Source organism: Artemia sp. Qi Xiang Cuo, chromosome 9 (genome assembly GCF_049724085.1).
Source record: "Artemia sp. Qi Xiang Cuo chromosome 9, ASM4972408v1, whole genome shotgun sequence".
Taxonomy (NCBI): domain Eukaryota; kingdom Metazoa; phylum Arthropoda; class Branchiopoda; order Anostraca; family Artemiidae; genus Artemia; species Artemia sp. Qi Xiang Cuo.
The window spans coordinates 4,857,521-4,883,872 of NC_142802.1; the positions used below are offsets into that span (position 1 = coordinate 4,857,521).

The 26,352-nt window shown below is 36.3% G+C and overlaps 1 protein-coding gene across 1 annotated transcript in view; it reads left to right on the forward strand.

The window, feature by feature from the left end:
- Positions 1–26,352, forward strand: part of put (activin A receptor type 2 punt) — a 73,523-nt gene that overhangs the window by 22,407 nt on the left and 24,764 nt on the right. Inside the window, exons 6-8 of the mRNA XM_089094245.1 lie at positions 14,227–14,394; positions 17,051–17,172; positions 23,055–23,169. Coding sequence (XP_088950371.1) covers positions 14,227–14,394; positions 17,051–17,172; positions 23,055–23,169 — 405 coding nt within the window. The remainder of the gene's footprint in view (positions 1–14,226; positions 14,395–17,050; positions 17,173–23,054; positions 23,170–26,352) is intronic.

The window sequence follows — 26,352 nt, forward strand, 5'->3', positions numbered from 1 at the left end:
GATTATGTTGATAGAAGAGCTTTAGCAAAGGTCTTATCCTTGTATGGTATACCAGACAAATACATTAAAGTGGTTAGTGCTATGCGCGAGAATAACACTGCTGCGGTTAAGGTAGGAAATGAGGTTAGCAGCTGGTTTTGTATTAAATCAGCAGTTAAGCAGGGTTGCGTTCTATCCCACTTTATATGGATCATTTTGATAGACTTTGTTTTAAGGAGCACAGGAAAGGCAATGGGAGACCACGGAATCAAATGGGGAGGAAAAACTCTCCTGGACTTAGATTAAGCTGATGCAAATGAGCAAAATGAGGGAACTTTTAGAGGTTTTGCGAGTTCAGGGTGCTAGAATAGATTTAAAAATTAATGTTAAGAAGACTAAGTCATTAAGGCTAGGAATAAGTGAAGATGAAAAGGTGACGTTGGGTAACGAAGAGATTGATCAGGTGGGCAGATTCACTTACCTTAGTAGTATTATTGGTAAAGACGGTGGGAGTAGTGAAGATGTTAAAAGTGGAATAGCCAATGGCCAAGGTGTTTTTTCACAGTTAAAAAAAAGTTTGGAAGAATAGGAAGATAAGTCTGCAAACCAAGATTAGAATATTGGAAGGTACGGTGATGACAGTGGTCAAATATGGCTCTGAAGCATCGAAAAGCGGATGAAGATTTACTAGATAGTCAGGTAAATCTACGGAAAAAATCGACGATCTGAGACAAAATTGCAGTATAAATGATTTTTACACCATTTTGTAGAGAAAAAAATTTTGTTCAACATACCAAAAGTCCCCAAGAATCCCCTTGGCAGAACAGGGTGAAAACAGGGGGAAAGGGAAAACTCCAGGGGAAAACTCGATAATATATGCCTGGTAGTTTTGATGTTGAGAATGGCATTCCTGATGCTCTTAGGTCCAAGAAGATCGAATATGAGTTTTTTATTGCTGTGTAATAAGTCGTTCCCCGTTTCCCCACTTACAGGGGGGAAATAAAGGTCCTATACAGCAGTCTGCAAGACTAGTTTTCTGGGGTTTCCTAGTGCGAGAAGAATAAATATTCTACTTTGATTGCTCTGTCATTAGCCTTTCCCCGTTTTCCAGTTACAAGGGAAAAAGAGGGGGAAATCAAGATATCTTCTAAAGGGAAAAGATAGTCAGACGGCTCTACAGAATTTGAAGAGGAAACAAAGGTCTATCTACTCGGTTTTAAAATCCTCTAACACCGTTTGGACGTTAGTTTAATATCCTATTCCCTGTTGCTTCTCTTTTCCTGTTTGCTGGAGATTCACCACCTACTGGTATGTTCAATCGGCCAAGCAATAATTCAGGCTTGCCGTCCCCGATCTTTGCTCGATCCTTTACAAGTATACCTTGGAGTCCAGCTACACAAACAATCTGGTTCACGTTTTCTCATCTACCAGATGAATAGGCTAGGTTTTTCTATTTCTTACTCTGAAGTGCTTCGATTAGAGCGTTCTGCCGCAGTAACTCATGGTACAGAATTTCCAGGGATGACTTCTAAAACCTTCATCCAGTTCATTGGCTACAATGTCGACCAGGACATTTGCACTATCGACGGAAAAGGTACTTTCCATGGGATGGGCATTCTAGCTGCTGCCACACCAAGGCTACCCGAATTTCCAATCATAATTCAAAGAGCAGTTGTAAACCTTGAAGTACTCCAGCAGGTTGGACAAGAGCCTTTCTACTTCGACAACAGAAGCCAACAGGAGAACAGTCTTGTGTACAAACCCATCCCGACCATCACCTTCGACGACAAGATCGATGGCATTGACCTACTATGGCATGCAAGCTGGATACATGACACAAAATGGGTCAGATGGAGTGGACTTATGCAAGCAATTCACCATGGGTCACACAAAGGCGCTTCGTCGATTGTTTTTCTGCCTACGAGCAACTATAAATCCTCCGAACTTTCTTGTGTATACACAACCTTACGTTTTATCTCCGATAAAGCACGCAAGCACGGATCGGTACAAGTTGTTACTCTTAACCAGCCTTTGCACATGAAAGCGGTGAACATCATCAATTCTGAGCCTGCTGATAGTCCTCTCAAGGCAGCAGTTACAATGATCGGTGGTCTCCGTTTTCGTATGAACTTTTTTGGAGCGATTGGGCACTTGATGACGGAAACAGGAATAAAAGAAGTGCTCGAATGCCTATATGCCGGTAACATCATTAAGCATATCCTTAGCGGTAAGGCTGTTTCAAGAGCCATGAGAGGGCACGAGCTTGTAGATACAGCATGGGAGATCATTCTCATTTGCAAATCGAATGATTTCGACACGTGCGAGGGATCAAGACTTTGCAGAAGCTTCGGCAATATGTATGGCTCTACTAAATGAGGAAATAACCCCTGAAGACGCATCCAATGCAGAGGTAGTGTGTTGAATCCAAACACGAATGATGGAGTTTCAAGACACGCTGGAGAACAACAGGACTGCAAAATACGGCTTCAGTATCCAGAAATGTTTGGAGTGCTTAAGAAGGCCTTCAGGGCAGAACGGATTGGAAACTGGGTGCAGTATCTTCAAGCACTCTCTGAGATGTTCCCTTACTTTACAGCTGCAGGCCACAACCTGTATACGAAATCGGTGAGAATATTTCTTCAGTAAATGGAATAGCTGAAAAAAAGTAACCAGAGGCTGTATAAAGACATCACGGATGGGATGTTTGTCATTTGAAGAAGCAATAGATTTGGGGCTGGGCTCTCTCCCGACTTAGTAATTCATCAAGTACCGATGAGGTTACTGAAAACAAGCATGGGACTCACGAGGGAAATGGAATGAGTGAGACGCAAAGGTTGATCTGGACAATGTCAATGCCAGTGCGAGCTGAAATTAATGAGCTTATGCAGTCTCACCGGTGTTGAATACGTGCCATGTGACCAGCACGTTTCCGCAAGACCAGCTCGGATAGAAAGGACGTAAAGGCTTTAGTAGCTCATTTTTGCAGTCCTGTCCGTACGACAACTGCACTCAATCGCGCAATGTATCGAATGGTATGACAGCAGCAGGCGATGTCAACACGGATGCAGCAAAGGCGATTGGAAAACAAATTATTAAGTGAGTGGACGACGCCGATGTCAATCGCTACATCTTCAATCGCAAAAGCAAAGTGATTATTCTAGACTATCAAGGCAGATTAGTTAAACCTGATAATGAAGACTTGAATATTGCAACATATCTTCAATTTGTGTGTGTTATGGTAGTAACAAGTAAACCTAAGTGATATATAGAAAAATCATTCAGACTTAAATTCTCCAACTATTCAACTACCCTTTTTAAATCCTCAAGCCACCCGCCACAACCAAATAAAACGGAGCCAGCGAAAGCTATTTAGAAATTAGCAAAGGCAGAACCTGTGAACGTCCTATCAAAAGAGTCGGAAAAATACGTGATCGATGGTGGATGGCTGCTCCAGCATATTCCATGGAAAACAGGAAACTCTTTCGAACAGATTTGCAAGTTACGTTTCATTCTCGACACAGAAGTATTCAAACACTGCCATCGTCTTTGATGATTACGCTGCAGGTCCGTCTACCAAAGATGTCACCTAGGTTAGACGAACGAAAGGTATCCCGTGTCCGACCGTCGATTTCACACTGAGTATGAAGTTGCAAAGGAAGAAGGAGGACTTCTTACGGAATCCCAACAATAAGCAGAACATTATTCGAGCTATTGGTAAGAAGGTTGTCCAAGCCGACCTCACTGTCCTTCATGCAGAGAGAGATGCGGGCGTTCTGATTGCATTTACAGGTGTTAATGCGGCCAAGGAAAGGGTAACCGCAGTAGTCGGGAACGACACTGATTTATTGATCCTTCTCCTCCATCACCTGCCTCCGGAAGCCAGGGGTTTATAATTACAAACCAGTACCAAGTAAAGAGCGATGTCAACTAAATACTGGCACATCAACTTTATCAAACGTTTGCTGGGACAGGTTGGTCACTCTATTCTTGTTGGCCACGCTTTTCTTGGTTGCGACACGACGTCCTGTTTGTTTGGAATAGGAGAGCAGGCTGTCCTGCCATTCCTGAAAAGCCATGAAGAATTTAGGAATAACTGTGAAGTATTCCTTAATCTGCGCTCTACGAACGAAGAAATCCAGCAAGCCGGTGAAAATATTTTGCTGTGTTTCTACAGGGCTAAGAAAGGGGAGGGTCTCAGCAAAGCTAGGTACAGGGTTTTTATCGAAAAACTGAACAGCTGAAAGACATCAACTTTTGTGAACCCAGAGAGACTTCCACCAACTCCACCGTCTGTGAAATTTCATTCTTATAGAGTCTTCTCTCAGGTAATGGAATGGTGTAATACAGCGTCAGAACTCGACCCGAAAGACTGGTGTTGGCGATTACTTGACAGACGCCTCAGTCCAATCATGACAGACGTCGAACCTACTCTGCCTCATCTCCTAAATTTGATTCGTTGCAGCTGCACGCGTTCCAACTGTGACAGTTCACGCTGTAGTTGCCAAAAAAAATGAATTGCCATGGACACTTCCTTGCAAAGACTGCCAAGGGAAGGCTTGTTCCAATAAAGAAATTTTTCTTGATAACGATGTAGAAGACTATTTTTAGTACAAATCTTAATCTTATCCTTCCTGGTTCAATAAAAACCGAAATTATCTTTTGCTGTGATTAACGAAGCTACCAGACTTGTTTCATTTTTTTCATTGAATTTTGTCTTATATTTCTATTGTACAGTCAAAGTAAACCTGCCCACGTACTCCGAAGGCCCGATGCATTGTTTCTCCTACGGTGAAAACACTGCAGAAAAGAAAGATACGAATCTAATTCCATGTTTTTTTAAATCACTGAGTGAAAAAACCTTGGGGGCGACATTTTGACCAGCCATATCATACAACTCTCGAGGATACTGTTTTCCCCCTCCACCTCCCCCGCTAAAGGGGGAAATCGAACCAAGTCCAGCAATAAAACAACATAACCTTCTTTTTTCGATTTCTCCGCGCAGAAAAAGAGCAGACGTGAAATTTGAGCACGCAATAAATATGGCCCTGAATTTTTCCAATTTTACCCCTTTTCCCTTTTTTTTTACCCTGTTCCACCAAAGGGGTTTTTGGGGACTTTTGATATATTGTACAGAATTTTTTTCTCTACAAGACAGTGTAAAAATCTTATATATTGCAATTTTTGTCCAAGAGTTTCGTAGATTTACTGGACTAAGATGTTTTCCAGAGAAATTGCCCAAGGATTGTTCTGGGTACCCGGCTGACCGATCGTATTTCAAACTGAAGGATGTACAAAAAGTGTAATTGAGCACTACTTACAAGGGCAATAAGGAGAGAATAACTGAGATGGCTAAGGCACGTTGTGTCGATGAAGGCTGGCGGATTGCTGAGGATTGTCCTTTTAGGCCAACCGTCTAGGGCTAAAAGGAAAACAGGTCTTCCTTATCTAGGGTGGAAGGATGTCAAAAAAGAAAGATTTAAAGGAAACGGAACTTCCTGGGAGGGTATAAAGAGGGAGGCTTTGAATAGATTGGGATGGAGGAGGAGCGTGCGTAGCTGTGTTGGCCTCAGACGGCTTGGCGGTGTGGTGAGTTGTTAGTAGTAGTAGTAGTTTGGGGAACTGGCAAAATTGTAAAGTTTTGAGACAACCGAGTAATTATTGTGTTGTATCTTTAAGTTGTGTTTAGAGAACCCATAAAATTACGAAGTTTTGGGACAACCAGCAAAGTTAATGTTGCATTATGTTGTATCCCTAAATTTTGTTTAGATAACTGATAAAATTTTAAAGTTTTGGGACAACCTGAAAAATTAATGTTACATTGTGATGTATCTCCAAATTGTGTTTAGAGAACCGATAAATTTATAAAGTTTTGGGGCAATCCGCCGAATTAAGTCTGTATCGTGCAGGAAGTGGGGCTGAAATTATTAGTAAATGAAATTATCGAAATTATCAAAACCATTGCTCAGTTCTTGAAGCTGCTACACCAAAGAGTATCTGAACAGTAAGTAACATACCTGCTCATGCAAAAAGGGGACGGGGGAACTGCTAACTTGTTATGAGATTTCTTGATAAATCCTTATATTTATCTCGAGATAATATCAGTGTCACTAACAGATTACTCGCCGCATTTTGCGAGCGTCAGATGAAATATTTCGGAGTAAAATTCCACTTAACACAGACAATTAGGAGAGAATTAGTTTTTGTGAAAATTAAGAAATATTTTATAGTTTTACAAATAAAAAGTGTCTTCGGTTGCAAAAAATAATATTTATACATGATTTACAATCGTAGAAGCTGTTCAACTCTGTAAGCTCAGACAGAGTCGACCCAGCTTCAAATGGGTACCTCGAAAAATTTGGGAAGGTAAACAGGAAGGGTGTGCGAAAGTACAGGGTGGTTGGCCCCCCAACCCCCATTGCACTTCCTGGCTGAAGGGCCAAGAAACAGACATTAGCATCGCCGGTAGGGACTGTAAAATCCAATGCTGTATGCTTTTTTTTTTACCTAAATCCCTAAAGGGCTCTCCTACTTATCTGTTTAATTCAACCTCCTTGATTTTTCATATCTTCGAATCAGCTCATTGTTTTGTGGGTAAGAGAGAACATGACAATAATTTTGTATAGGGCTAAACTTCAGATGATCCTAGTTTACGCTATTTTCAAGCAATTATCCGCTTTTTGACGGACAGTTTGATTTCTCTAACCTGTGTTTGGGGGTTCTGAAAGATTATCTTCCCGTTGACTTTGGGGTAAAGATAAATTTGTGCAATGGTGCTGAACTAGAATTTGGTCAGTTAAACCCCAAAATAGAAACTAATTAGGTTTGAATCGTATTCCTTGTATATAGATAGCTCTATAAAGTATGTAAAGTTTGGCGAATTTGCTTCTATTGCTTAGAGAATTTGGTGAAAACATTTCTGAAAAGTTTTTTTTTTTTTTCAAGAAAATTTCTTGTCATAGCTTGCTCATTAATCTGGTAATAAACCCGACTGCCCCGTTTTGCCGTTTTCAACTCGTTTGACTGTAAATAAAGTAAGTTGGGATTTTTATCATTGAGTAGTTGGAAGATTTACTCTCAGAAAAACTGAATATAATGGCCTACAAATGCGGTTGTCTTTCTTTGTGACCTCCACCCCTAAGCCTATGGTTGGCTCCCAGCCTTTTTTTATAGGCTTTGAAATAAATACACTGTGCATTGTAGCAAAGTCAACTATGGGAATAAATTTGTTTCTATTTTTTTTTATTCCGGAAAGGATTAAACCAGTCCCAATCCTGGCGGTAGTGTATGTAAGATCCCTTGAACATTCGGTGAAATGCAATTTGGACACACGCACCCACAATTGGAGAAAAGCTGCAAGAGCTCAAACTAGCAGTAGAAGAATCACTTTAGTAGCAGTAGAATAGGGTATAAATTATATAATAAAAAATAAAATATAACACTAGATCTTTCATTCAGTGATCTTTTCAAATATAATAATCGTCAGGTTACCGTCATAACATTGTCCCAGCCTCCTCTCTCGTAATCGGATCATATATAGCCCTAAGCCCTAAGCCCTATATAGCCCTAAGCTATAAAAGTATGTAGGTTTTGTGGATTTACTGTTGTGTTTTGTGCCTACTTTTCATAAACAGTTGGTTCATAATGCCAAATAAATCTAGTTGAAAAAAAATTGACACACTTTCGTATACAGTCTTCGGCTATATCTGGCCCCATCAGGGGGGGGGGTACAATCTAAAAAACAGTCATATTTGAGAATCATATGTTCTTTTATTTTATATATTTCTTATTTTGTGAGATATATAGCTATTTTATTATGATTTTGTCTTTCTATAGTTTTATACATTCTGTATTTTATTTGAACTTTTAAGTTTTTTTGGTTTACTTGTATTGATTTGAATTATTTATTGGAATGTGTTATTAAGTGTTTTGAAGTCTGTTCTTTTGTATTTTTTTTCTTAGTTGTGAAGTCGGCTTGGAAGAGATACTTGCTAAAATATTTACTTTTTCTCTCTCCATTTTGTTTCACTGGCTTAAAGTTTACCTCGTTTTTCTTTGTTCTTCACGATGTTGTCCTTTTCATATTTTTCTTCCTCATACGCTAACTCGGGTTTCCTTTCCTTTTTCCTTTCTCATACCGTAACCCAATCTTTAAGGAAAGTATGAGATATGTTCTTTATTTTGGGCAGGTTGTTATTAACATTTGAAATCATCTTTTAGTTGTAAGATTCTTAAATGGAATAATAAATAAAAAGCTTTATTTAAACAAATTTCTCCCCTATTTTTGGCTCGGGATGATTTTATAAATTATTATTAATGGAGTTTATTATTATATAATTAATTATTATTATTTTGATTAATATCTTTGAATTATTAGCCTCTCAAGATATTTCAGCAAAGAGCTCCACTGAAAATCTGAATGGTGGGTATGAACATCTTAAAAGTACATTAAGACGCTGCTTTTAATTGATTAATTATTATTAATGGAATTTATTTTTATATAATTAATTATTATTATCTTAATTAATATCTATTAATTATTATTATAATTAGTTATTATTAATATCTTTGAATTATTAGTCTCTCAAGATACTTCAGCAAAGAGCTCCACTGAATATCTGAATGGTGGATATGAACATCTTAATTACATTAATATTCATTAAGATGTATGAACATCTTAATTGCATTAATATGCATTAAGATGTATGAACATCTTAAAAGTACATGAAGACACTGCTTTTAATTAATTAATTATTATTAATGGAGTTTATTATTATATAATTAACTATTATATCTTGATTAATATCTATTAATTATTTTTATTATTAATTATTATTAATATCTTTGAATTATTAGCCTCTCAAGATATTTCAGCAGAGCTCCACTGAAAATCTGAATGGTGGGTATGAACATCTTAATTACATTAATATGCATTAAGATGTATGAACATCTTAAAAGTACATTAAGACACTGCTTTTAATTAATTAATTATTATTAATGGAGTTTATTTTATATAATTAATTATTGTTATCTTAATTAATATCTATTAATTATTATTATAATTAATTATTATTAATATTTTTGAATTATTAGCCTCTCAAGATACTTCAGCAAAGAGCTCCACTGAAAATCTGAATGGTGGGTATGAACATCTTAATTGCTTTAATATGCATTAAGATGTATGGACATCTTAAAAGTACATTAAGACACTGCTTTTAATTGATTAATTATTATTAATAGAGTCTATTTTTATATAATTAATTATTATATTTGATTAATATCTATTAATTATTTTTGTAATTAATTATTATTAATATCTTTGATTTATTAGCCTCTCAAGATATTTCAGCAAAGAGCTCCACTGAAAATCTGAATGGTGGGTATGAACATCTTAATTACGTTAATATGCATTAAGATGTATGAACATCTTAAAAGTACATTAAGACACTGCTTTTAATTGATTAATTATTATTAATGGAGTTTATTTTATATAATTAATTATTGTTATCTTAATTAATATCTATTAATTATTATTATAATTAATTATTATTAATATCTTTGAATTATTAGCCTCTCAAGATACTTCAGCAAAGAGCTCCACTGAAAATCTGAATGGTGGGTATGAACATCTTAATTGAATTAATATGCATTAAGATGTATGAACATCTTAAAAGTACATTAAGACACTGCTTTTAATTGATCAATTATTATTAATGGAGTTTATTTTTATATAATTAATTATTATATCTTGATTAATATCTATTAATTATTTTTATAATTAATTATTATTAATATCTTTGAATTATTAGCCTCTCAAGATATTTCAGCAAAGAGCTCCACTGAAAATCTGAATGGTGGGTATGAACATCTTAACCCTTTCAGTCACCATGTTCTCACATGAGAACATCACAGCTTCGCTTGGTCTTCTTGGACCCTGTAGGTGGCAGCGATCCTCGAGTATGCGCTCCATAATAATAAGTAATGCGAAAAGACACTGGCGAAGTTTCAAACCGATGATGCTAAATTCTGATTTTTAGCAGTATTTTGAAGTTGTTGCACATCCGTACTCGAAAGAATGGATCTACCAGGTATGTTTTCATGCATTTTTTTTACCAGATTTACCATGAAAATACGCGAAAAAAGGGGTTCATTTGTCCTTTTCAGTTAGTTACCCCATCTATAAAAAAGTTTACCTCGCTAGTGCGTTGGATAGATGCCGCAGATTTTTTCGAAGTAGCGTGTTCTTGGGTAAGGACAGTGTGACTTGATACTAACTTTTCTAGTTCAATAGCAGCATATATGGTACAGTCAGAGTAACATACTTTTGGTATTATTATTTGAAAAAATCCGTGATAACTTTTTCGTGTCAAGTCGATATTCTGGAAAAGCGACTCACTATCTTCTTTTCCAGGTCCATCCAATGATCGACCACGTCGAGTTCGTCACGCTGACATACTGAATGTCTTGGACGCGATCGACTCAGACCTTTCAGAGTTATCGGACCTACCAAACTCAGATGACGAAGGTGAAGATTGGGCGTCAGTAAATCTATCGCAGCCACACGATACGGATGAAGATTCATTATCGGAAGTTGAGGATGATGAGCCGCTCCTCCCCCTGCCTCCGAAAAATCGAAAACGCAGACTCGTATGGAAGAATGCGATCTTCTCGAAAGTTATCAACAATGCCGACCCGGCGCCGCCGCCACTTGGTCCCGAGGAGCCTATAGACTACTTCAAAGAATATTTTGATAGTGAATTTTATGAGTTAGCCGCCGAGATGACCAATCTTTATTCTGTACAGAAAACCGGCTCAAGTTTGGGTACAACAGCCTCTGAAATAAGAAGGTTCATAGGTATTCATATAGCGATGAGTGCTTTTAAATTCCCAAGGTATCGCATGTACTGGGGTAGTCGGACTCGGATACCTCTAATAGCAGACGCCATGAACTTCAATAGGTTTTCGCGTCTCCGAAATTTGTTTCATCTGGTAGATATCCTCTCTAAAGACCCGGAGAACACCGATCGCGTATGGAAGGTTCGTCCGGTTATAGACCGGGTCCTGAAAAAGACAGAAAGCATCGTACCTTCTGAGTATGTATCAGTCGACGAGCAAATGGTGCCGTACACCGGTGCATTGGACATAAAACAGTATATCAGGGGGAAGCCAACACCGTGGGGCATAAAAATCTTTATGCTTTGTAACAGTAACGGCATCATACTCACTTTTGATGTTTACCAGGGTAAGAAAACTATCCTGACGGAAGAGCAGAAGCAGTTCGGACTGGGACCTGGAATGGTACTAGCTCTTGCTGGTCGCGTCCAGCTTCGCCCGCATACGAAAATATTCTTTGACAACTTTTTTACGAGTAGTCCGCTCCTTGAAGAGCTTGAACGGAAAAGTATGTATGGCACCGGCACGATCAGAGCGAATAGAGTTCTGGGCGCAAAGTTGGAATCTGATACGTCTCTGAAAAAGAAAGGAAGGGGGGCGTTCCACGAGCTCGTGAGTGGAGAAGTATGTCTGATCAAGTGGATGGACTGTAGCTCGGTGATAGTCGCTTCTAACATGATTGGAAGCGGCAACGTAAAAAACGTGATGAAGTGGTGTAAGAAAACGAAGACAGAGGTACAAGTGACGCAGCCGGAAGCTATTGCGGCTTATAACCTGAGTATGGGTGGGGTTGATAAGCTTGACCAGATGGTATCCTACTATAGGACCCTCATTCGATCAAAAAATGGACTTTGAGACTCGTATTCCATTTGATCGATCTTGCTGTAGTCAACAGTTGGCTTGAATATGTCGAGATTTGCAAGGCACAGAATATGAGACAAAAGAACATTGTCGATTCGTTCACCTTCCGACTCGACATAGCAGAGACTCTCATTATGTCTGAAGACACTCCTAGAAGAAGAGGCCGACCCAGATCTCTTCCTTCAAGCGAAGAGGAGGAGAGTGATGAAGAAGACTCGGTTGCCGAAAATCGTAGGAAACGAAAACTCAAATTTCGTAGGCCCTGCTCCGCCGTGAAGAAAGATTCCTTTGCTCATTGGCCAGAAAAATTTGCCGCCCAAAACAGGTGTAAAAATGCCCCTGTATCATGAAGACTAGGTTCATGTGTACCAAGTGCAACGTCCCACTTTGCCTGGAAGAATCGCGAAACTGTTTCGCACAGTTTCACAAACCTAAAGAAACGTAAAAGGATCAGTGTCAATTCAGTTTCTCGTTTTTTGTACTATATTTGAAGTCTCAGTTTTTCATTGGTTTTATACTGTATTTGAATAAATTTGGTCACACTGTCCTTGCTCAAGTACATGGTGGAAAAGAAAGAAGACGTTCAGAAAAAAATCTGAAAAAATTCCTGGTAAGTACTTATCCATCACATGGTTGACTTTCGCTACTCTCATAATTTTGACCTTCCAGGCTAAAATTCGTGACTGAAAGGGTTAATTACATTAATATGCATTAAGATGTATGAACATCTTAAAAGTACATTAAGACACTGCTTTTAATTGATTAATTATTATTAATGGAATTTATTTTTATATAATTAATTATTATTATCTTGATTAATATCTATTAATTATTATTATAATTAGTTATTATTAATATCTTTGAATTATTAGCCTCTCAAGATACTCCAGCAAAGAGCCCCACTGAAAATTATTATTATTATTATTTATTTTTAACCCATATATATATATATATATATATATATATATATATATATATATATATATATATATATATATATATATATATATATATATATATATATATATATATATATATATATATATATATATATTTATTATTATTATTATTATTTATTTTTAACCCACACTGTACAGAGGTACAATACGTGGAGTATCACGAGGAAAAACACATAAAATGCGACACAAATCAAAATATAAATCAAAGATTACCAATTACAGTGTAACACATAATAATTTAAAAGAAACTAAAACAAAAAAGAAATAACGTGAAAGGAGGGAGAAAAGAGGAAAAGAGAAAAAAACTGACAACTTGCAGAGTCTAATAAGCTGTCATTATTATTATCATTATTTGATTTTTACTCACTCTTTACAATTCTAAAATGTAGAATGACCAAACAGAGAAAAATAACTAAGCAAATAAAAGAAAAATAACTTACGACTGAATAAACCTGACAAGGTGATGATGCGGAGAAAAGCGGATGCAAGCAGTATTTGAAAGTTTTCTGTGTAATGCTTCCAGTTTTTCAGTAATATTAGGAATAAGAAATTTATTAATAATTACCCTGTTTTTGGTCCAAGGTGGAAGATACAACAAAAGTTTACAAAAGCTATAGTAGTGAATCCGGATTCTTTTTAACACAGTTTTCTTAATAAGGGGAAAAATTCCAAAAGCAAAAAGGATTGAATGGTCACAAAAAGTTGAGTAGAGCTTGGTCAACGCGAATTTATTATATTTACCTCTATTGGCAATAATCTTAGCACATCCTAATTTAATTTTCATATTAATATCTGAGACTGTGCGCTGGCGCAAGCTCGGAAGACTATTAGTAATAGAAATACCGAGTCATCGAAGAGAATCTACGAGAGGGATAATAAAGCCACTACAGCGAAGGGAAGTACTAGAAATGTTATTAAAAGAAAGAAATTTACATTTATCTACATTAAGAGAAAGGCCTTTGTCTGAAAAAGAAGTGGCAACACAAGAAACCATGTTAGATAAACCAGTTTTAGTACGGCTTATAAGAAGCAGATCATCAGCGTAAGCCAAGTATGAAACATCAGAAAAACCGGAGAGATAGGTAGCCGATATCTTTGCCAGAACTCCTGAAATACATAAATTAAAAAGGGTCGGAGATAAAACTCCACCTTGCCTTAAACTTCTTTTCAATTTAATAATAGAAGCTGGTAAAGATTTCAGCCAAAGAAAAGAATTATAGCACCAGTACCGGAGAAGTAAAATAACCGATAGATTGACATCACAAACATGAAGAGTAGAAAAAAGCTGACTATGATATTCACTGTCAAAAGCTTGTGATAGATCTAGAGCACAAAGCTATATACTCTTTCCCTTAGAAGAATTTTCAAGGAGCAAAATCTGAATGGTGGGTATGAACATCTTAATTGCATTAATATGCATTAAGATGTATGAACATCTTAAAAGTACAGTAAGTACATCTTAATGTACTTTGTAAGGGTGTCAAAGTTTTCTTAGTTTGTTTTTACCTAGCTTTTTCATTCTGCTTTTTCTGACTAGGATAAACAGTCATGGTTTGCAGAAAGAGAAGTGTATAAACTGCCACTGATGGAGCACGAGAATATCCTGACATTTTTAGGAGCTGAAAAGCGAGGAGACAACATTCAAGCAGAGTATCTCCTTATCACGGAGTTCCATGAGCTTGGATCACTTTGTGACTACCTTAAGGTTAGCACAGATCGTTTAGTACTTTGACAAACTTTTTTTTATTTTTTTTCTGACAATGCATTAATTTAAGAATATAACTGCAAAACATAGACATATCCAGGCTTTTTGTGTGTGTGTGTGGGGGGGGGGGGTCACAGAAAAACTTGTTTTACGAATGAAAAATTTGCTTTTTATGCATTTTTGTTTTACGTTTTTACGAGTTAGACAAATATTTCGGGGGGGATCAAATCCAGACTCCCCCACTTGGATACGGCTTTACTACAAACGTAAATATTTTCATTTTTGTGTTTGTGATAATTTTATAGTAAATGTATGTATTGAAAAACAAAAATGTAGCAGTTTCGACATCCCGTCGGCTGCTCAATTTTGCTTGTAAGGGAGTGTTTCGGGGAAAATTTTCGACGGGGAGAGAGGGTGACTTTCCGAGATGGGTGATTTTTTGCGGGAGAAATACGCTTAGAATCTAACGTTCTACGTTACATGTTAGAACGTTACAACGTTAGTACGTTACAACTTTCTACGTTCTAACGTTACACGTTAGAATCTAACATGGAAAGGACAAGTTGGCATAAAAAAATAAAAAAACGCAGAGCATGCTCTTCCATGAGGACTGAAAAAAAAGTAAACACGAAATTTCTAGTCCCTTTCAATTTGGTTCTTTACTCTTCTTTGAGAAACTTATTTCGGAAAAAGTTTTGAAAATTAGTTCGAGTAAGGAGCATTTTACTACAGATCAGCAGCGTTTTACAATGTTTTTACTATGCGTACCATGGCAATTCCACAGTATGTAAAAAAAATGTATTTAAAGAAACAAGAAGTTCGTTCTATGAGTATTTACTATACATTAATATCTTTTATACAATTTACATTACATGTAGTGCGATAATATTAGAAACCAAAGGTTCAGGAAACAAACATTTTTTGTAAACCAATGATCTTTTACGCTATTTACACACATTAAAAAGTGAATCATTAAAAAAAGAGAACAAAAACACACACGCACAGAAGGGACACTTACTTAGAACTTGTATTCTCTAGTGCCAAAAACAGCGCACCGGGTGTCGACGAAACCTCGCCAAATATTCTTGGAACAGGGGGGACAACAATGTATAAAAAACGTCCAAACCCCTCAAATTTATGATAAAAATTGAGGTAATTTTTTTTTTTAAGACTAAACATATTTTGGGAACGGAGGAGCTATTTGATAAAGAATAACTTATAAAGATTTAAAACTTAACTTTAAACTTTAATTAGGTGAACTTAAGTCTAAATAAAGAAATCCAAGTGGAGTGCAAGCAAATCTTATATAGTCTCAGTATAGTAATTCTTTGTTTGGTTAAGCGTACTCTAAGTAAAGTTAGTTTATTAGCAGCGGGTCGGTCTACTACTGAGCAAATCCATATAATTAGACAGCTGATAGAGAAAACTCTAGAATATAAAAGAAAGGCATATATTGTCTTCGTTGATTTTTGATCCGCTTTTGACGCTGTCGGCAAACAATCGCTGTGGCTGATCCTTCAATCCGCTTGTGTACCTAAGAAGATTGTCAATCTGTTTAAAGAATTTTACAATAAGACCGAAAGTGCTGGCATTGTAAATGGCCAGCTCTCATAACGTTTTCAAATTAAAAATGGTGTTCGACAAGGCTGCGCTGTTGCTTCCAAACTCTTCAACTGTGTCATGGACCATGTTCTCAGCAAAACACTGCTGGTGTATCCTTATGGGATCGAATTTGCTGGAAGAATTCTGTCGGATGTTGATTTCGCCGACGATGTTGCATTGGTATGAGAAATTCTTGGTGACATGAAATCTGCCCTGGAAACGCTAGCATCAACTGCAGAAAAACTTGGTTTAAATGTAAACTGGACCAAAACCAAAATATTGCCTATGGACAAGACACCATACAGCCCCCTTACATCTATAGAAGTATGTGACCAAAATGTTGAGATAGTCAAACAGTTCACCTGCCTTGGTTCAATTGTCTGCTCAAAGTATAGATGCAGAGATATCAGCAAGGGTGGCAAAGGCAAACACCTTTTTGTTCGTCTTGTGAGGACAATATTCCACAAACCCCAGATCAGCCGTCTCACGAAAGCTCGTATATACTCTGCCTTGGTAGCAAGTGTTTTGTTGTACTCATCAGAGATTTCGCCTTTGACTCAATCGCAGATGATGAAGCTAGATGCTATCCAGACAAAACACCTCCGCAAAATCGAACACGTTAGATGGCTCGACAGGGTACAGAACATAGACATCTTCCGGCCCTTTAAATTACCACACCTGTCTGAACAGCCTGAATCCCACTCGCTGTGTTGGCACGGACATTTACTTCGCCTACCCCACTCAAACACCTGACCGACTTTTAGTCGACTTTGACCCAACTGCAAACGGCTGGCAACGCCCCAGAGGTAGACCACGTGCGAGATGGGTGGATACCACCTGCGATCGACTCACTGCGTGGTGCATCGACCCCAACGAAGTTCCTACCCTTGCCCAAAACAGGCCACTCTGGAGACGACTAACGACACTGACGTCTGGTTTCCTCTACGCTGGTGACGTTGCCGAGCAAGAATTTTAAGTCAAGTAAGTCATTATGAACGAACTAATTGACAAAAAAAGCACATCTATAAATTTCTAATTAACGATCTATTTTTAGTCTCACACTGTAACCTGGCCAGAAGCTTGCCGAATAGCAGAAAGTATGGCAGGAGGTCTTGCGCATTTGCATGAGGAGATCCATGCCAAAGATGGCTCTGTTAAACCAGCTGTGGCTCACAGGTATTTTGTTTTAGAATTGTTTAGTGAATTAAGAAAATATGTGCTGATATTTGGGAGCGATTCACAACTTGTTTTAATGTAGAACAACCTATGATTTTTTTTTCCCATCGCTTTTTTTGCCAAATTTCAGAACAAAAACGTTGATTTGAAACATTTCATTGGAGAGAGGAATTACATACGCAATTTTTTTTTGGAGAAGGGGATGCAAGCTAAAAAATCGTAAATATATATATTCATGTAATTAATAGGTTTAAAAATTAATGTTCAGAAGACTTAAGTCACTAAGGCTAGGAATAAGTGAAGATGAAAAGGTGACGTTGGGTAATGGAAAGGTTTACCAGTTGGGCAGCTTCGCCTTTCTTGCTAGCATTGTTGGTAAAGATGGTAGGAGCAGGAAGATGGTAAAAGTAGAATTACTCAGGCTTCAGTGTGTTTATCATTTCACAGTTAAAAAAGATTTGGAAGAATAGGAAGATAACTCTGCAAACCAAGATTAGAATATTAGAAGCTACAGTGATGACAGTAGTCAAATATGTTTCTGAAGCATGGGCGCTTAGAAAAGCAGATGAAGATTTGCTAGATGTTTTCCAGAGAAATTGCTTAAGGATTATTCTGGGCACCCGGCTGACTGACCGTATTTCAAACAATAGGCTGTACGAAAAGTGTGGTTCAATACCGCTCTCTAGGGCTATAATGAAAGAAAGGTTGTGGTGGCTAGGCCACTTTGGGCGAATGAAGGATGTCAGATTGCCGAAGATTGTTCTTTTCGGCCAACCGTCTAGGGCTAAACAGAAAGCAGGTCGTTCTCGTCTGGGTTGGGAGGCTGTCATAAGGAAAGATTTAAAGGAAATGGTAAGTTCGTGGGAGGGTGTAAAAAGAGAGGCTTTGAATAGATTGGGGTGGAGGAGGAGCGTGCGTAGCTATGTTGGCCTAAGGCGGCTTGGTGCTGCGGTGAGTTGTTAGTAGTAGTAGTAGTCATGTAATTCAGCATGGAAGAAAGTAAACAAATAACTTGATGCCTTTTTTATGCTCTTTCCAAATTCAATAATCGCTTCTGGGGCAAATTCAATTTGAGCCCTTAATGGGGCCCCAAAAGGTAACTTATTACCTTGTCTTTAGTTTTAGACTATGTTTTAAAGTTATAAAATTAGTTAAAAACTAATTAGGCATAAAAAATTAGCTTTTAAACGAGGTCTTAAACTTCTCTCTTTGATGTTTCACTGCCCTGTCAGCAATAAAAAAAAAAAAGGAAAAAAAGAAAAGGACGTATCAGTGCTACCCATAGAACCCTTGATCCGATGTTGTTCAAGATGGGGGCTATAAGTATCCTATTTAGGGTTTTCAAAAATGGTGATTCCAGTGGTTTATTTATTTTTTTTTTTTTTTTGCTGTGTGTTTGCTGAGTGGTTTGAGGAACTTTTTTAAAATTTCTGCACATTTGTTTTCAAAGTAATATTTTACTGTTAAGACTAATGAAAATAATAATTACCGCTCCTGAATCAGCTACAAATGACATTTTTTTCTTTAGACAGTATTTTAGAAATACATTTTTGAACTTTTTCTGATTTGGGCTGTTTTTAGCCCTTTTAAGGGATCAAAATGTAATTTGCCCCAGAAGCAACTATTGAATTTGGAAAGAGCACAAAAAGGCATCTAGTGATGTGTTCACTTTCTTTCTAGCTAAATTATATGAATATGTATATATTTACCTAACCGCCTGAAACAATTGGATAATAAATTGTAAATTAATAATACAACAAAATTAGGGTCATGATATAAAAAGAAACTGAGATCCTTCCTTTGCATACGTATTTGCAAGAAAAAATTATTTTTGCCAAGAAGCAATGAAGGGTAATATGTTTCCCCTTCCCCCTTTTGCCCTACCATTCCTTGGCACAGCTTTCAGCAAACACCGATATAACTTGTGACTCTTGATCAAAGGCCTTATATTACTAGACACACAAGTGTTGGATAAAATATCTTTGTTAAAACCGATGATTTGGATTTCTTGTCGACAGAAAATGCATAATTGGCTATGCTGCGATTCTCTCCGGTAATTCGATCTCCCTAGGATGATAGACTATCACCAAGACGTGAAAGTAGTCATTTTTACACATCTCTGAAAAAGTTATACCAGCTATCCCTCTCACAGAGACTATCTGTCTTGGCTATGCTTTAATTTGGATCTCAAGTCTTTCATCACTTGACCAAGTTTATTCAAATTACCCTTACTGTATGACTATCTGCCTTAGTTCTGCCCTTGGATGATAAACTATCATCAAAAAGTGAAAATGATGATTTTTTTACAAATATAGAAAAGTTATGAAAGCTTTGCCCCTCACAGAGGCTATTTTTCTTGGCTTTACTCTAGTTAGGCTCTGAAGTCTTTCATCACTCTAACCAATACTGATTCAAATTATCTTTACTGTATGACTATCTGCCTTGGTTCTGCCCTAGGATGATAGAATATCATCAAGAATTGAAAATAATCATTTTTATGCAATTCTGAAAATGTTATGTCAGCTTTCCGTCTCACAGAGACTATCTGTCTTGGCTTTACTCTAATTAGACTCACAAGTATTTCATCACTTTGACCAAGTTGATTCAAATTATGCTCACTGTATGACTATCTGCCTTAGTTCTGTCCTAGGATGATAGACTATCATCAAAAAGTAAAAATAATCATTTTTATACAACTGAAAAAATTATGCCAGCTTTCCCTCTCACATAGACTATCTGTCTTGGCTTTACTCTAATTAGGCTCTCAAGTCTTTCATCACTTTGACCAAGTTGATTCAAAAATCAATGGTGATATTAATATAAAGGTGATATTAGCTATTTTTCATTATATTAGCTATTTTTTTTTTAATAAAAAGATCGTTTAATAAAGGGGTAATGGGTGTCTGTGGTACCCTAAAGTCTGTCCCACAAACAAATAGGAGGTAATTCAGGGGTAGCTTAGGCCAAGCTAATTCCCCTTTGATATTCCACTAAGACAAAAGGAGTTCAGTTCTTGATACATAAGAATTGCATAACATGATGGAAGGTTGTAAGGATTTAGGAGATGTTTAGACACGGAGGTAAAGGTTGCACACATTCCTATTCATTCTCTCTTATTGTAAATTACATTACATGAAGGAAGGCCGTAAAGATTTAGGTGATGCTTAGATATGGAGGTAAAGGTTGCAAACATTCCTATTCATTCTCTCTTACTATAAATTACATCACACGAAGGAAGGCCGTACGAATTTAGGAGATGTCTAGACACGGAGGTAAAGGTTGCAAACATTCTTACATTACATGAAGGAAGGCCGTAAGGATTTAGAAGATGTTTAGACACGGAGGTAAAGGTTGCAAACATTCCTATTCGTTCTCTCTTATTATAAATTACGTTACATGAAGGAAGGCCGTAAGGATTTAGCAGATGTTTAGAACCCTGTAATTTCGTGGATCATTGGCTTCAACAAAACATAATATAATTTGTTACTGCTGATAAATTAGGATAATTCAAAGGTAGCATAGGCCTTGCTAATCGTCTTTCTGGTTCCCTCTGTGGAAAAATAGCTTACTTCTTTTAAAATATGACTCACGTTAGATGAAGGAGGGCCGTAAGGATCTAGTGTGTACCCGGCTCAGGAGTAAAAATGAAATGATCGGTACTATGTCTTAAAAACCCTCCCCCCTTAGTGTTTGGCATGATCCCCCCCCCTTGTACTGTGTCGTTGGTTAAATTGTTGAGTTTGGCAAATCCCAATGAACGCTTGGGAGGCTAAGGATCTCAAGCTACCCCCTCCCAGAGGCATTTTGTGCCACAAAATGTATCTTAGGTACTACAGAAAAACTGGTTACTTTGCTTATTTGTACAGTGTAGGTTGATTTCTTCTTTTTTTTTACAAGAACAGTCAAAAATGTCAATTTATTTGTTTAAAATGGATATTGTCTATGTTCTCGGTTGAAGGTGGTTATAACCAAGTTTCAGCCACCCCTCTCCCGTACCTAAATGTGAATAAAATGGATAATTTGGCTACTGAATGGCTAAAGAACTGCGTTCTACCTCCTCGAGATGGTTTCCAACCCTCTTCCAAATTAAAGTCTTGGGTTGGGTATCTGTAAGAGAAACACTGAAAAATTAATTAAAAAAAACGATTTAAAATTCACTTTATAGATTAAATTAATTATTTTTGATGAAGGACGGAATGAAACTCCTGAGGCTATATGAAAATATCCTTGTTGTATTCTAAGTCATGAATAATGTGACTTAACTCAAAATACCAAGGTCACAATTCAGTTCCGGAGTCCGAAGTCCCGCTAGAAATTTGATGCTAAGCCTTATAATTGGAAAAGAACCGATACTCCTAGACAACTTACAAGTGATTATAATTATAATATAAATATAATATAAATATAATATAATTACGCAAGGAACAAAATAATCATATATATAAGTTTTTTAAAGAAAAAAAAAGGCCATATTAAACATCAGAACAGAAGAAATAAAAACCTACAATAACTCAAACTCAAAACGACCAGAAATTACAAATAAATGAATTACAAATAAAGAGATTAAAGAATAAATGAAACACAAAACGAACAGAAATTATATAAACAATCATAGCAATAAAACATGCAACAGGTACTAATATAAATGAATCAATAAATCTTAAAACGAGTAAAGCTTAAGTTCTATATGCGAATCAAGCTTAAAACGAAAAAAAATTGCTATTGAAGCATAAATGAAACCCAAAACAAACAGAAATTAAATAAACAATCATAGTGAACAAACATACAATAGGTAGTAATGTAAATGAGTAAACAAATCTTAAAACAAGTGAAACTTAAATTGAATATGCAAATCAAGTTTGAATCGAATAAAAATAACTACAAACAAGAGCTTGGGTTTTGCCTCCTTCTCTCACTGTAAAAGTCTAAAACCTACTGCGTCATTGGCACTGAAAACTCTTGAAAAGTACAAATAAAATCAAACTGAATCTTTGATATATAATGCTATTAATTGTTGAAAGATCATCAGTTCAAGATTTTATTTCACTGTAATTTTATTTTCAATGCTGCAAAATCTGGAAAAGAAATATTTGTAATATAATTCGTTTTCGGTGAAGCACCAATGACGTAGTAGGTTGTAGACAGTATCCAAACTCTTCTTTGTAGTCAAGCTATATTTGTCTTGAATAGTCTTGGAAAGAACTAATAAAATTAGACTGAATATTTGACTTATAATGATATTAATTGCTGAAAGCTCATCAGCTCAAAATTTAATTTTACTGTAATTTTTATGTTGTTTTTTTTCAATGTTGCAATAAGTACAAAAGATAGTATTTGTAATATAATTCGTTTTCCGTGAAGCGCCAATGATGCAGTAGGTTTTAGAAAAACAACATTGAGGAAAGAAAAACAAATATTTGCTATTATTTTGTTGAAAACCCTTGCCAGTATTACTGAAAAGCAATATTTCTAATAAGGGCAACTTAATTTAGCAAGAGTAAAAATTAGTTGGAATAAGTAAGAATTACTGTTAGTCCGCCATTTTTTCCACCATCTTCGTGTTTCCTCCATTCCATTTGAAGGAAGCGTCAACTGTTATATAGAATAGGGGCAATTCAAGGGTAAATCGTTTTAATAAAGGAAGAGTTCTTTTTTAAATCTTCCTTCTTCTCAAAGCAAAACAAGGAAACATGAAAAACAATTTATCTCATGGGATTAGCTGGGGTGAAGCCCAAACGTTGAAATAATTAAATAGATTACATAAAGCTTGTACACTAGTATCTTTTTTCGTTTAATAATTTTGTATTTCTTATCTTATATGTATATTTCGTATTCTTATGTTTTTATAGTAGATGTGTTTTGAATAATTTTTTTTTTTATAGGGATTTTAAGTCAAAGAATGTACTTTTGAAATCAGATTTAACGGCATGTATTGCTGACTTCGGATTGGCATTTATTTTCACTCCTGGTCAGTCTATTGGCGATACTCATGGACAGGTATGGAATCTCTATTATTTCGCTGTTTTACTCTTTTCTTCTGCTCTATCTCTTCGTTCTTCTTTCTGTTATTCAATGGCTTAAAAATGTTTTAAGGTGTGAAATGAATTATTATTATAATCATAAGAATTATTTTTATAATTTATTATAATCTATATTTTTGTGTAGTTTTATTTATAATTTGTATTATTATGCTTATAAATATATTTTCATTATTGTTTGATTTAACGCTCATGGTCCGATGAAACTATAGTTTGAAATAAATCATGAAAGTTTAGCCCAAATATTGATCAAAAGCTTACCAGAATACAGGGTGGAGGGGGGGGGGGGGCTCTTTCAAGATTTTTTACTTGGTCTTGGTGATGCTATAACAGCAAAATATACTGTTTGAAATACAAGCCGTGTTCATTAGAAAAACAACTAATACTCTAAGAGCAATTAAAGCAAAAATATTTTTAAAACGGGTAAGTTTTTTTTTTATCAGACAGAAATTATTAACGCTTTAAGAGCATTTGTATTTGTATTGTATTTGTATTAAAAAATATCACAATAAAATACCAGTCTTGTCGCCTTTGTTTTTTACTCTCCAAACCCAATAAAATATGCCATTGAGATGGGGGTGAGAGTGCCGCTGGAACCCATCGCGTAACTAGTAATATGTGTATTTGTTCCTGATTCTTGAATGCATTTTTTATTATTCGTCTAATAAGCAGTAGCTGCGCTCTGTCTACAGTCTTCAGTAATAGTACTGGTGATCACAAACGCACTTTTGTGGCTTTTCAGTTTTTAAAACGCCAGTTTTTGTTTTAGAAACGATTAAACGCTGGTTTTTGTTTTTAACCAGTGTTAATAACGCGTTTTAAACGCTAGACGGTTTTTCTCTCTTTTAGATGCCCTTTTCCTATCTGGCCAAAACCTTACAGATTTTACACAAATCTGTCAAGAGAAAAAAAAAAGCGTCAAAGTCGCGATATCTATTGAGTTTAATACTACAAATCGGTGATTATTTTACAAATTATTGGCAAGATTACTTGCCAATTTTATTGCCAATTTTATTGGCAATAAATTTGGCAATTTTTGGCAAGATTACTTGATAAAAATTCAAAAGGAGCTGATAAATTTATCGATGGAAAACAAAGTCTAACCTAAATTCGTGACCTCGAAATCGGAAGTCCGAGGCTCCGAGGCAGGGCTTGAACCGGTATGACAAGAAGTTCCAGACGATGCTTGTCTTCCTCACGAGTCCCTGTTGCAGCACCAACCAAAAGTTGTTTTCCTTCATCCATTGAGGCAGAAGGGCAGTTTTGAGACTTTTTCAAATCGGTACGGGCTATTAGTGAGACTAGCTCAAACCTTAAAAATTGGAACAAAAACTAAATATTAAAATAGTATTTTGCAATAAGTTAATAAATAATGGCAAAACAGACACCGTGCTTTCGGATTAATTAGATATTTCCCATGGTATTGTGGTTACTAAAACCAGTACAATATTTTACTACTATGCCCTCTGGCTGCATCTTCTAGATCTTGAGCAACTTTATCCATGGCCTCCACTTGATACCTCCTTAATTCATATTTTAATACTTTCTTTACATTCCTCTTATTTTTAGGTGATCTATCATTCAAACAATTCCTGTACAAGCCCCTTCCCCTCTCTATTCAACATAAAGGATTTTCAAAAATATTCCTAGCTGCGTCTCTAACTTCACTTCCTAGGACACCATCAGCGACTTCACAAACTACTTTCCTAAAATTATTCCATCCATCTCACATCCATTTCACGTTGATATGTTTTTTTTATAAGAATTATTTGGCTAATCTTTCTGTCAAACCGATTACGGTTTGTCAGATACAAAAAAAAACTCTAAATTTTGATTAAAAAGGCTTGCATCAAAAACCCTTTACAGAACTAAGTCCTGTGAAGCTGAGACACTGGCGAACACTCCTCCTGCATCTGACATTGTTTAGAGCTTTTGCCAAACAGTCTCTGAAAAATTTTCAAATGTTGTTTTATTTTTATGGCCACGACTGCCACCACACTGGAGGGTGGAGAGGATTCACCCCTGCTCTGTCTGATTCTTCCAAAGGATTTTAAACTAGCTGCTGATACCATACACAGCTTTGATTGTGTAACCACTAAATTGAAAAAAAAGAAAAAAAAACAATTTGGTTCAATAGCTCAAATTTTGGGGAAGGATTGACACAAAAAAAAACTCAAAAAACGCATATAAAATTTGTTTTGTTATGTTTTTACGAGTCAAAAAACATTTTGGAAGGGGTTCAACCCCCCCCCCCCCCGCCCTCTGGGTACGGCCTTGAGTAGGTTGATTGTAGCTGCACTTTTATATGTTGTAATTTCTGTTCTTTATTAGTTCGTGTGGATTGTTTATTTTAATGCAGATTTGTTTTAGGTGATTCATTTAGTGATTCCTAATAATTTTTGTTTGTTTTAATTTTGACTCGTATACAACCTTGTTTCGGCTCTTTGTTTCAGGAGCACATCGCTCTTTACTAAGTCGACGCTTATGCGTTGACTCTGATATCACGGATATAATGCTTATAATAAGTGAGTGTCAATTAGTAAGAAAAGTTCCGAAGGAATTGTCAAAGTCGCTTTAAGAAATTGGTTATGCACCAAAATCCCTCTCCTGTCAAAAACTCAGGAATTGACCTTGCACCCAAATTCACCTCCCCTCCAGAAACTTAGCGATTGGTTATGCGCCAAAATTCCCCTCCTCTTTAAAAACTCAGAAATTGACCATGCACCCAAATTCATCTCCCTTCCAGAAACTTAGAAATTGGTTATGCACTAAAATCCCCCTCCACTCCAAAAACTCAGAAATTGATCATGCACCCAAATTCATCTCCCCTCCAGAAACTTAGAAACTGCCTATGCACCTAAATCCTCTAACCTCCGAAAACTCAGAAATTAGTTATGCACCCAAATCCCCCTCGCCTTCGCAAACTCAGAAATTAGTTTTGCATCCAAATTCAAAAAATTCTTCCCCCGAGTTTGCCTTTGTGTAAATAACCATCAGTATTTGAGCTGTTTACAACTCAAATATGTTAACTTTCATGTTTAATTTCGCTGTTTTATTTTTAATCGGTTGATTCACTCCGAATTTCGTCTATTCATTGAGGAGATCCCTAGCAATAATGGTAAGCTCAGACACACTGGTAAAA